At 37.9% G+C, this 13,141-nt stretch overlaps 1 protein-coding gene across 2 annotated transcripts in view; it reads left to right on the forward strand.

The window, feature by feature from the left end:
• The window catches only part of NR1H4 (nuclear receptor subfamily 1 group H member 4), a 40,598-nt gene extending 31,561 nt beyond the window's left edge, over positions 1 to 9,037 (forward strand). Inside the window, exons 8-9 of one of the 2 annotated variants that reach the window (XM_029206369.1) lie at positions 5,802 to 5,915; positions 7,873 to 9,037. In XM_029206369.1, coding sequence (XP_029062202.1) covers positions 5,802 to 5,915; positions 7,873 to 8,111 — 353 coding nt within the window. In that variant the 3' untranslated portion in view covers positions 8,112 to 9,037. The remainder of the gene's footprint in view (positions 1 to 5,801; positions 5,916 to 7,872) is intronic. The other variant, XM_029206368.1, reaches the window with a different exon arrangement.
• The last annotated feature ends 4,104 nt before the right edge of the window (positions 9,038 to 13,141 follow it).

The raw sequence follows: 13,141 nt of genomic DNA on the forward strand, positions 1-13,141 counted from the left end.
TCCATTTATTAATATTTATGAATTTGCTTCTCCCAGTGGATTTTCAGAACATTGCCTCTTCCCCACACCACAGAAAAACCTGATCTTGCAAGATGACCTTTCAGAATAACTTTTTATTTTTATATAACACATTCTTATTTCTACTGTACATTTAATTCCAGAATAACATAACATTTCAAAGTTACCCTGTTTAAGCCTATAGAACTCTTTAAAGAACATCATGTGAAATTTCTTTTCTTGTTCTTCAAATTCATACTCTTTTGTTTGCTTTTATCAAATCCCATCATATATACAAAGATACTGTCTCCTGAGACACATTTACTTAGTGAGGGTTACAGGGTTTATTTATATTAATTGAGGCTTCAGAACACATATCTGATACAACCTGTGGCTGAGTTGTCTCTACATAATTCTAGTGCATCAATTTCTTTATTCCTAATGTGGTATTATGCAAAATTCATTTATAAGCTGGAAGTTTTAATAAATATAGGAATAATCATATGATACCATAAAAATATGATAGAACTGAAAAGGGCTTTCTAACACTGAATGAGTTTACATTTTAGCATTAAGGAAATTAGCAATAACTTCTCACAGACTTAACAGAACAACTTGTTCTATGTTCACTTCAAATACAAATAACCTCTGAAATTTATAGTATTTTTCGGCCTTTTTTGATTCCCCGCAACAGACATGAGTGAAATATTCAATTCAGTAAGTGTTTATCAGGATGAAAGCATACGTTGTGATTTTACAATGGTTTGCTTTTACATGCATCCTCTCCTTAGTACTTCCAATAGCCCCTAAATGTGAGTGCTGTGTTCCTATTTTATAGATGGGGAAACAGGCTTAGATAGGCTAGGTGACCTGCCCAAGGTCATACAGCTAATCAGTAGACTGACAGGAGGTGAACACAGGTGTTCTACTCAAAGTCCAGTACCATTTCTACACATTGAACCTGTCACTCGCTAAGATATAATATTTGCCCAACTGTCAGCTGGTAGGGAATATTAAGACCCAGTAAGACATGGTTCCTGCCTTTTGGTTGAGTGAGAAAGCATAAGCAGCAGCTAGCAATTTGAAATTGCTTTTAAGCAAATGATAAAACGAATAAAGACAATGAGGTCAGAGGAAGGAGAGATGCCTATTAGAGTAATGAAGTTGTAGTAGATAGTAAAATATACTGTACGTAGTATATTGTGCTTATTTTTTCTGCTCTTTAAATATATATAATTTTGCTGCTTTAACCTTGGCAACTTGTGCAAAATGAAAACAATAAGAACTAAATTCTCTGATGAAGCCCATATAAGCTGATTATCAGTTCATAGACAGTCTTGGAAAGAAAGGTTGGAAATGTACAGAAACAAATGACAATATTTATGAGAAAGTTTAATTTAAGAGTTAGAATTCTTACCAACTCTCATGTTGCTTTTTAAAGTTGTCACACAGTAATTTTGGCATGGACAAATTTGGGAGTCAAATTATAGGAAGAAACCTCTTCAAAGTAAAAGAGATTATTAAAGTAATAAAAGCGTCAGTATTTCCATTGCCCCTCAGCAGTATTCACCAAGCCTTCTGTACTTGCCCAGTTTAGGACATTATGTATTTATTTATGTATCTGCCTCCTCCATTAATCTGTAAACTGAGGACTATTTCCAGCACCATGACAGTGCCTGACACAGATGAGGCACACAAAAATTGGTGAATTTGGTTGAGATGAATCTGAAACTTGACAGTCCAAATCCTGGCAACTCTTAAGCATCGTTATCCTAAGATAAATTTTAGCCAGTAGGACTACTGGAAAGTATGTTATTTATTAAATATCTTAAATATTTTACATTGAAACAGTTATTTTTTGAATTGCTAATGTGACGGCAGCTTTTTACTCAAGGCCAACAGTATGGTACAAGTGACTCACTGAGTGGAGGTTAGCAATTGAAACAGAGGCCAAGGTCCAATCTCTTAGCACCAAGAGAATGTTTCCATTGTCTGAGTGGCATCCTTTCCCCTAGCACATCTCACAGCTATGTAACCTTCACTGCTAGGCACAAACAAAACATAATATTGCCTAATTTAACAAGCATTTATTAATCTCCTACTCTGTCTCCAGCAGGACCCTAGTTACTAAGGATACAGAGAGGAATAAGAAACATCTTTATTGGTTAGGCAGTCTGCCAGGCATTGGGAATACCGCAGTTGACTCCTGCTCTCATAAACTGTATATGGTATTTCACACTCTAATGGGAGGGAGAGATATGAATTGTGAGAGGTGCAATAGAATTGAACATAGAGAAGGGAGCAACTAATTCTGCTTTACCGTGACAGGTAAAGCTCCACAGAGATAGCAAAATTTGAACTTGGCCCTGAAACATGGGTAGGGTGTCCTAGCCGAACAAGGATGCCTTGTATATGTGCACTTGTGTATAACACACACACATACACACCTTGGCTTTATTTTTGTCTCCAATGAAAATAACTTAAAAGAGCATAGTGTTAATTCTATCACATGGTTATTCTCTCAGAGAATATTTCTTATCACTGGACAATTAATTTATCAATCACAGACCTCTTTTTTTTTTTAAGGCAAACAAGAAACAAAGGAGCAGAAACAATGGTTTTTTACAACTGAACATTTCCATGGTAGTCTTTGTGATTAAGTTAGAAAATAGCCCCCTCTTGTGACCAAAAATCAACTAATTGGACTTGAGTAAGTTTCAGAAAGGAGGAGTCAACAGGAAAACAGGAAAAGACTGCCCCTTCAGGACGATGCTATTGTTACATTTCTTAGGTTAGAAATTGCTGGCTCATAAACACTTAAAACACCCTTCGTTTATGTTGGTGTGATTAATTCTGATTATTGACTCTAATTCCAAAAGCAGGTTTATATTTTATCTATCCTGTAGGAAAAATTTTTTAAACTCTTCTATTATTTATTTTCTACATTTTCTCTATATTCACTGTTGTTCTTTACAAGGTGCACAAGATAAACAGTTGTAATAAACATTTTAACCTGTTTTTTTTTTTTCCAAAAATTATCAATTGCAATTAGATAGCTAATGGAGGTATCATTTTTGGAGGGTGAGAGAGGATTTCGAAAAACAAATAAAATAGAAAATTAGGTAGTCAAAGATGATTTCATAAATATTTTCAAATCTGTTGCCTTTAATCTTATCTCCAAGCCCTTATATACTATTTAAAATAATGACACAGTCGTGAATTATTATTTTAGGTAACCACAATTAACGGGTGTAATACCCAACTATTGAAGACTGCCATCTTTTGAAGATGAAAAAGAACAGCTTTATTAACAAATACAGATCTTAGCTTAGCTTTAATACTTAGAAAAATACTAGGGCAAATCACTGATCAGCCAATTTGTATTCATCCCTAGCAAACTGCAGAATGCAAAAACAAAACAAAAACAAAAATGTAGCTTTGTAAACACAAAAGTACATGAGCTTAATCAAAGGTTAAGATGGAACTAATGTGTTGACCCAATTCTCCTGAATAACAACATTAACAGTTCTTTTTATGATTATTTGCTCTAACATTTATTGAGGGTTTACTATGAGCCAGGCTTGGTGCTAAGAACTCTACATATATTATCTCATATAATACTATTGATATAACTCACATTTCACAGATGAGGAAACTGAGGCTTAAAGAGTTTAAGTAATGTGCCCGAGATCAAGTCATAGGTCAGCTTTTAAACTCAGGCTTACTACCTCTTAACCACTATGTTTGTTGGAAACCGGGACTAGTAGTCCCAGCCTCACATACTCCAACCCTCTGCATTTTAAGTTGTATCTAGTTTGGTCATGGGTATTCAGTTCAGTCTGTAACAGCTGGATAGAGGGCAATCTTCCACATGGTGTCATCCCCAAGTTGCTCAACAAAGACACTGTCGTTAAGAGAGCCAACTGGTGTTGATTAAACGTCAAAGGAGAAGAAAGTGTGCTACTTTGACTAAAGACAGAAAGGCCAAGGATTCTGTTTGAGAAGATTCTTTAGATTCATCTAAAGGTGAGGATTCAGGCTTTCTGATCCTGTGAAGTATAATATTAGATGATAATTACACTCTTTAGCATCTGGAATCCAACTTTATTCTGGTGTGTTTCAACTGAAGCTCTAAGGCTTTTAGGTCGGGTTTGGGATGGAATAGAGTAGTCTATTCTAGTGTGGACCAATTCTGGGAAACTCATCTTAATTCATCCATAAGTCACAACACACCTTTTTTTTTTTTTTTTTTTTTTTTCTGTCTGCACAATTCCCCAGTCAAAGCTTTTCTGGAGTGGAGCCATGCACAGAACAGGCACCAAACTAATAGCTGTTGAATGATTGGAGGAAGTGGCACAAAGGAATCTTAAATTATGAAGAGGAGTAAGTTATAAAGGAGAAGGAAGATATTCCAAGTAGAGAGAACATGTACAAAACTGGGCAATAAGAATTGTTTAGGGAACTCCGAGTGCCTGAACATGGCTGGAGTATAGGCTGTGTGATAGAAAGATAGTACCCCTTAGTCACAACTAAGAGCCAGCACTCTGAAGCCTACTAGCTTTGGTTTGAATCCTGGTTCCACTTCTCACCAGCTGTGTGTCTTTGGTCAAGTTACATAACCTCTCTGTACCTATCTCATGGGGTGTTAGAAAGAGTAAATGAGTTCTAGCATAAGAAGTGCTTAGAACAGTGCCTAGTACATAATGAGTACTCAGTAAATGTGAACTCCTATTGCTATCATGTGGGTGAGTATTGGGTGGTGGGAGAGGCAGGGGACGGGTCCAGGAGTTTCCTATGCAAAAAGGAAGAACATTTATGCCAAAAGCCATGGAGAGTTTTTGAAGGTTTGTAAGAATTGGGGAGACAGGGTGTGGTTTGAATTTTAGAAAGGTGATTCTAGAATGGTTTAAAGAAGACCACACTGAAGACAGGAAGACCAGTAAGGAGGCAATTGGAGTGATCCAGATGAAAAGAAAGGAAGACTTAAACTAGGTCAACCAGATGCAGTGAAGAGGGGAGAGAGCACCAAGTGAGAGTTAGCTGGTCAAATACGCAGGACTTGACTCAATCCAGGCACTGGACTGAGTTAGAGGAAGGCTGAATCTTGGTTGTCAGGTGGCGACAATTGGATGGGTGAGGATACCAATCACTGAAAATGGGAACATCAGGAAAGGAGTGGATTTGGAGGAAGATGGGGAATTTAGTTCTATACATGGTGTCTTTGATTTTGGACACACTGAGTTTGAAGAGAAGGGCCAAGTACCATTGCCTACTAGGCAATGGATAAACAGCTTTGGTACTTCAGAGAGAGATCAGAACTCTGATAAGAATTCTAGCCAATGTATTAAGTAGAGTTTATATTTCTGGACTGAAGAACAATAATTTTTTGTTGGTTAAGATGCTGTCTATGTCTTGATTATAGATAGTAATGTTAAAAAGATTAACTAAAGCCCATCGAGAGCATGGTGAAGTTCAGAGATTCTTTTGGCAATTCGAGAACATTATCATTTATCGTTACACAGTAGTGACTAAAACAAAGGCACTGCCAAAATCAAAGACATACAAATCACTGATTAGGTTATATTTTGAGGATTTTAACTGATCTTCTTTGCAATGCCTCACCTTTGGCTGGGACATTTAATATATAGTCATTATTTAAATGTGGCTGGGACGTTTATCAAATGTCTGCATATGGGTATATTAACATGTATGTGTATATATATATATAATGTTTGTAATTTTACACTTTTCAGTCATTCAAAAATTTTACTATGCCTCTGCAATTTTTCACCTTTCCCCCATAGGTATCTCTGATGAATATATAACACCTATGTTTAGCTTTTATAAAAGTGTTGCAGAATTGAAAATGACTCAAGAAGAGTATGCTCTGCTTACAGCAATTGTTATTCTCTCTCCAGGTAATTTCAATGTTACATTTTTATTTTTATGCCGTTTGTTGGTTTTCCCCTCAAGTATAGTAGTAATATTAAAGAAAATCTTGGATAAAAAACATAAAGAGAAAGTAAAATGGCATATAATTCCACCAGTCAAATGGAACCATTGTTAACATTTCAGTGTAGTTGTTCTCAGCCTTTTTCTAAACATCATACTCATTCAGTAATTTCATTCTGAACACCTTATATGCACTAAACATGTTTCTAGACATTGTGGGATATAGCAGCAAAGAAACAGGCAGGATACAGCTACATGGAGCTTACATTCTAGTAGGGTGAGAAAGACAGTAAATAAAGAAATGAATACAAATAATTTTCAGGAGGTGGTAATACTACAAAAAATATAAAGATGTGGGTATAAGGAAAGAAAGCAGCAGCAAAATGCTGTTTTAATCAGTGGTCAGGGAAGGCTTTTTTAAGGGGTTGAAGTTTGAGCAAGGACATAAATTATATACTTTTAACATAATAAAGAACATACTGTCTTTAAGTGTACTTTTCCCATGTCATTAAATAATTATATTGGTAAAAGCTTGTTGTAATACATACATCATATTCTATTGTATGATGTACAGTCATTTACTCAGTTTTACCATGTTTTGATATTCAGGATGTTTCCAGATTTGTTGTTGCTGTTGTTTTAAACAACGTTGAAATGAACACCTTTGTACATAAAATTTGTCTATATTTTTGATTAATTATTTGGGAGTAAGTGATGCCATGTTCTTGATTTGTAAAGCTTAATTACAATGATAGCCTTAAACCACTTTTTTTTTTTTTTTTTTTTCGGTACGTGGTCCTCTCACTGTTGTGGCCTCTCCCGTTGCGGAGCACAGGCTCCGGACGTGCAGGCTCAGCGGCCATGGCTCACGGGCCCAGCCGCTCCGCGGCATGCGGGATCTTCCCGGACCGGGGCACGAACCCGTGTCCCCTGCATTGGCAGGCGGACTCTCAACCACTGCGCCACCAGGGAAGCCCTTAAACCACTTTTATACATGATACTGAGGCAGAAGCTAGTTGTTAGTTTGTTTTACCATAAGAAATTATAATTTAAAAAAGAAAAACTTTTCAGCGGTACATACTAAAGTTACACATATTTATACCCTATAACGCAGCAATTCCAGAATATACCCACCAGAAATGATACTTATGCCCATCATAGAGTTTACCTTGAGTGCGTTTATTACCTAGTCCAACCTCGTACTGCTCCCTGCATGATGGGCCAATAAATCAAGGGACGAGGTGTTGGGACAAGGAATAGCAACTTTATTTGGAAAGCCAGCAGACTAAGAAGATGGTGGACTAGTGTCCCAAAGAAGCATCTTACCCGAGTTAGAATTCAGGCTTCTTTTCTACTAAAAGGGGAGAGGGTATGGCTGGTTGCTGCAAACTTCTTGATGCTGGAATCCTTTGTTCTTGCAGCTGTCCACGTATGTGCCGTCACAGTGTTCCTATAAACCTCCAACAAGATAAATGTTATTCTCTGTTCTGCAACTTTTTATCTCTATATGAATGGAAAAGTGTTATACCTTTAAAGGTCAGAACCTTGAGAATGGGATATCGTGTATATTTCAGGCTCTAGGCAACATTCTTTCACAAAAGGCACAGAGCCAGCATGACTAAGCACAAGCAACAGAGCACAAGGGTTAGAGCTAAAGGAATAGATTCAGTATGGAGTCTTTCTGGTACCCATTGATTGGAAGGAGAATTTAGGGAGGCCTCTGGGGGGCAGTAAAGGTCTTATAGCTTGATCTAGTTGTGATTACATGAGTCTAAATACGTGTGTGTAAAAATTCATCAATTTGAATACTTAATTTGTACAGTTTAAGTGTACATTTATAACTTACACTTCAAAAACGTTAACATTACTGTAATTATGCCAAATTATTACTTTTTTGTCATTTTATTTTAAACTTCTAAACAGACAGACAATACATAAAGGACAGAGAGGCAGTAGAGAAGCTTCAGGAACCACTGCTTGATGTGCTACAAAAGTTGTGTAAGATTCATCAGCCAGAAAACCCTCAACATTTTGCCTGTCTTCTGGGTCGCCTGACTGAGTTGCGGACATTCAACCATCACCACGCAGAGATGCTTATGTCATGGAGAGTGAACGACCACAAGTTTACCCCGCTTCTCTGTGAAATCTGGGATGTGCAGTGATGGGCATTGCAGGGGCAGGGTCTAGCTCTTCATTTTCCTCATAATATAAATCCTATATATAACTTTCCTTTATTTCATTTGTACCTGGTTTTATGCAAGAATTCTCATCAATATTTATGTGGTAGTTATATAACCTCCACAATTGTAAATGGGGGGCTAGGTTGAAATACTTTCTCTACATTGTATTCTACAAGGCTTCAGGGAATCTTTCACTCAAATTGGTATGCCCTGTTTGCCTAATTAAATTAATCATTACTTCAAGTCTATCTGTTGAAATAGGGAAAATTTCATTTTGCTCTTCATCTTACCTTACTGCATATATTTTATTAAAAGGCTGTGTTCAATTTGGGCAATAAACTGAACATAATGGCAACAGGCTTTTCTTTGGGAACAAAATTTGAAAAATATACAACTTATTTCTTTAAATGATGAATAGCATCCTATCAAATCTGAGGGGGTAATTTCCAAAAAGGTAAACTCTTAGGACATAAATTGTGCTTTTCTCATCCCTGGAAGCCCTGGTGAATATTCATTCATTTTCCATAGCCCCCTGATCATTTCATATTCTTTGAAGTTCAAAGAGAATAGCATACAGAAAAGTTAATTATTCTCACATAAAACATTCCCTCAAGCAATCTCTTTCCTTAGTTAGGGTCTTGAGGCAGCATTTACAAATTCAGAGTACCCAGATAACTCCAGTGATGGGACATTCCATTTAGTCTCTTAAAAGTGCTCACTATTGGCTTTAGTGCATATAATTAATCATTTTTCGTTTGTTTGTTTTGTTTTTGGAAAACACTCCTTCAGCAGGGTGCACAGCTGTGGTATACTTCCCCCAAGGCAGGAATTAGTTCATTTCCTTCCTTCATTGTTATACTGTTGCATTCTTCTCCCCATTTTCCTTTGGTGAATACAATAAAACACCTATAAGTAATGGACTTATATGTCCCTTTCTCCTGAAATCAGCCAAAACGGAGCTTGCTTAGCAAGCAAAGAGGTTTTCGTATTAAAATATTAGGGCAACCCTGAAGTCCTAAAAATGGCTAGTCAGTAGAAAATGGAGTGAGTTGGGGCTAACATTAGTTGGATTCCATTTGCTACAACAAAAAAGACTTGAGTCCCCACTAGGTTAGATATTGTTGCTAATCTCCATAGGAGATACAAAGATGATTAAGACACAGTAACTGCCTGGAGGGGCTTACAAAGAGCAAAGTGCTGTGGGGCTCACCTGGGAAAACCTCAAGGAGGAGGTGGCATTTCCCCTGGGCTTGGAAGGATAGTCAGGACTCCATAGGTCAGGGTAGGAGGGGAGGGGATTCAAGGTGAAAGGGGTGGCAGGAGCAAAAGAAGGGAGAAAAGGGAGTTGTGCAGATGTTAAAAGACCACAAGTAACCTGGGCCAGAGAGGGAGGGTGCACAGTACCGTTGTAAGCCACAGTTTCACCACTGCAAAATGAAGATCTCAGTACCCACCAACTAAAGGGATTTAGCTGATGAATGAAGAGCAAATGGGAAATTGCAGACCCACCAGGGAAGAGGGGGGTAAGGAAAGGACATTTAAGACAGAGAAGTAAATTTCTGAATGCCTGAGGGAGTAGGTCCAGTTTGGGGAATTGAGTGTATTTTGGGGTTTCCAGATCATAAGGCATCTGTGGGGAAGGTGGTGGGAAATGAGTGGGAACTAAGGGGGCACTGCAGACAGAGCTAGGAGTTAATCCTCTAGGTCTGGATTTATGCAAGTGGTTAAGACCTTATAATAGCAAGTAATAATGCTTCTTATGTGGAAAATGAATTGTGATATAATGAGAAATATATATTTGGTCTTTGTCCCCAGTTTCTGACAGAGAGCTTCTAAAACGCTTGGCATTAGGAGCATCTTTCATTATTCATAACAAGACCCTTTCAACCACACCTGAGTTTATGCTAATAAGGTGACTCTTGGGAATTCCCTGGTGGTCCAGTGGTTAGGGCTCTGCGTTTCCACTGCAGGGGGCATGGGTTTGATCCCTGGTTGGGGAGCTAAGATACCACATGCCACTTAGCGCGGCTGGAAAAAAAAAAGTGACTCCTGGTGGGCCCCTAGATGCTTCAGGATGGGGGATGTCTGCCAGAGGAACCAACCATGTGATTAGAGGGTTAGAACTCTCAGTCCCATTTCTCAACCTCCAGAGAGGGGAGAGGGACCCAGAGATGGAGGTCAATTAGCAATGACTGATGATTTAATCATTCATGTCTATGTAATGGAACTTCCAATTAAAAAAAAAAACAAACCCTAAATGATGAGATTTGGAGAGCTTCTGGGTTCGTGAACACATCGAGGTACTAGGAGGGTGGTGTGCCAGAGCATGGAAGCTCCATGCCCCCCCCCATGCCCTATGTCTCTTCCATTTGACTGTTCCTGAGATGTAACCTTTATAATAAACTGGTAATGGTAAGTGAACTGCTTTCCTGAGTTCTGTGAGCCACACTAGCAAATTAACAAACCTGAAGAGGGAATCATCTGCAAGTATCTCATTTCCAAATAAGGGCACATTCTGAGGTTCCAGGTGTACGTGAAATTTGGAAGGAACACGATTCAACTCACTATATAGATATGATATTTTAGTATTGATCACAACTGTTGTTATCATACAATTTTATATCATTGAATTACAGGTATTTGTTAATGTAAATCAATAACATTCCTTTATAATAGAACTTAGTCTTGTTTTTAATGTAGTTGGCTCTCAGACCATCTGCTGAATGAGTAGTTTGTGAATGAATCAAGATCTCTATTGTCCCAAAATTTCATCCAGCAGTTCATGCAAGGCACAATCTCTAGATTGATAGTCAATAATGCCAAAGCATTAAAAACAACAGCAGAAACTACAAAATGCAGAACAAAACAACTAATAAACCAATAAAAAGAAAAAAAATTCTCCAACAACTACAGTAAACTTCGAGCAATAGAGAATTATTGATGAGCTGTGGGGAAAAAAATCATATTTCAATATTCAAAGGTTATATAAGAGACTCTTCTGTATTTGGTAGAGATGTTTAGTCAGATGAACGAATATCTCTAATGTAATAACTTGAAAATTTAGATCTCCACGCATGGTGCTTTCTTAAAGCGGGCACATAATCACAATCTCGGGAAAGTCAGAACTAAAATACTTTATTATCCTATGGAAGCAAACTGGTGAGTCTTGCCTTGCATGTTACAACCATGTCAATTTCAAGTGAGAACATCTAAAACATTGCTATTAACCTAACCACCAATTAGAAATGTACACATGAAAGTAGATTGCAGCTCATTAGGTAAAACCCTCAATTACTAATTGCAGTGTTAAAATCAAGGTAGGTAAGATGGTGAGCGTGCTTAGGGGGCAGGGCACTAACTGGGAATTCATGTAAAAGTGAGGTTGAGGGAGCAACAAGGAGAACTTTTCTCTTTTTCACACATAAGGGAAAAGCAACAAGAATCAAAAGAATCTAGAAGGGAACTCCTTACCCAATCCCCACATTTAACCAGGAAGTTAAATGTGGAAGTTAAATGTGAGGAAGATGGGCTTAGAGAAGTGATTTGCACATATTTCCTGACTTCGGATTCACTTTCCATCACAATGTCCTGTGTCGTTTAGAGGAGTTACTAAGACAAACCGAACAGACAATGAAAATAAAAAGAAAGCAACCATAAAAATACCCTGCTGCCAAACTTTCAGCAAATGGCTTAGAGAAATGTTAAGCGGTGTGTGTGTGTATTTGAATGAGAATGTGTACATACTTCAAATAGCATAGTTTCCATTTTTAATAAGGGGTATTCAAATGTTTAGTTACATAGTATGTATGTAAGAAAAAATAAATGTTAACTACTGGCTCATCAAACAAGATCCATGTGACACAATTTACTTATTCTTAAGGTTCTGTAGAGAAGTGTACATATTTTGATATTAGGGCTCAACGAATCCAATTTAAAACCATAACTCCACTTGAAATTTGGCTAAATGAAATGGTATGGAAAATTGCCCTTTAGTTTTTGTGTGTGTGTTTTTTTTTTTTTTTAATAACTTTTGGCTGCGTTGTGTCTTTGTTGCTGTGTGAGCTTTCTCTAGTTGTGGCGAGTGGGGGCTACTCTTCATTGCGGTGCATGGGCTTCTCATTGTGGTGGATTCTCTTGTTGCAGAGCACGGGCTCTAGGCGTGCGGGCTCAGTAGTTGTGGCACGCGGGCTTAGTAGCTCCGCGGCATGTGGGATCTTCTCGGACCAGGGCTTGAACCCATGTCCCCTGCATTGGCAGGTGGATTCTTAACCACTGCACCACCAGGGAAGTCCTGCCCTTTAGTTTTAAATAGAAACACTATAAAACATAGGTTGATTTGAACAACAGGTCCTGTGAAAATGAATCTATAGCAGTCATGGGCAGCAAAGGGTTCTGGGATAGACATCAGTAAAAAAATGGAGCAACCACTCTTGGGCATCAGGTTCAATGACCACTTAAATGTCAACTTTTGGATGACCATCTTCACCTGCTTAACCCATAAGGTAAGGTCTGTGAGAGCAGGACCCCAGTGCTTAGGATGGAGTCTGGTGCAGAGAAAGTGCTTAACAGTATTTGTTGAATTGACTTCTCAAATCTGTATCTCTTTCACAAACTAATTTAACCAGCTTCAGACCTAACTTTCCAACCATCTTCTGAACACCTCAACCTGCACGTTCCTCTCACATTTCAAAGTGAACACAACCCCACACCAAAATGCATTATTCTTCCCCCACAGTTGTTTTCCCTGTGTTCCTTAGAGCAGCATAGCTGTCACATGATACCAAGTCCAGATAAATCAGCCTCTTGAATATCTCCAGACACCTCTTTCTCACCCTCCCTTCTGCGCTAGTTTATGTAATTATCATCTTTTAATTTTTACAATTGCTGCCAGTCTTACTCCTTTCTTCAAAAATCCTCAAAAATGAATTTTTTTTCTTTTCCTGAAACACAAAATCAATCACAATTGCCTGCAAGAAAGGATCTAAATTCCTTAGTACCTATGAGGGTTTTCA

This window comes from Monodon monoceros, unplaced genomic scaffold (assembly GCF_005190385.1).
Source record: "Monodon monoceros isolate NGI ecotype Baffin Bay Population unplaced genomic scaffold, NGI_Narwhal_1 Super_Scaffold_6, whole genome shotgun sequence".
In the NCBI taxonomy this organism is placed as follows: Eukaryota; Metazoa; Chordata; class Mammalia; order Artiodactyla; family Monodontidae; genus Monodon; species Monodon monoceros.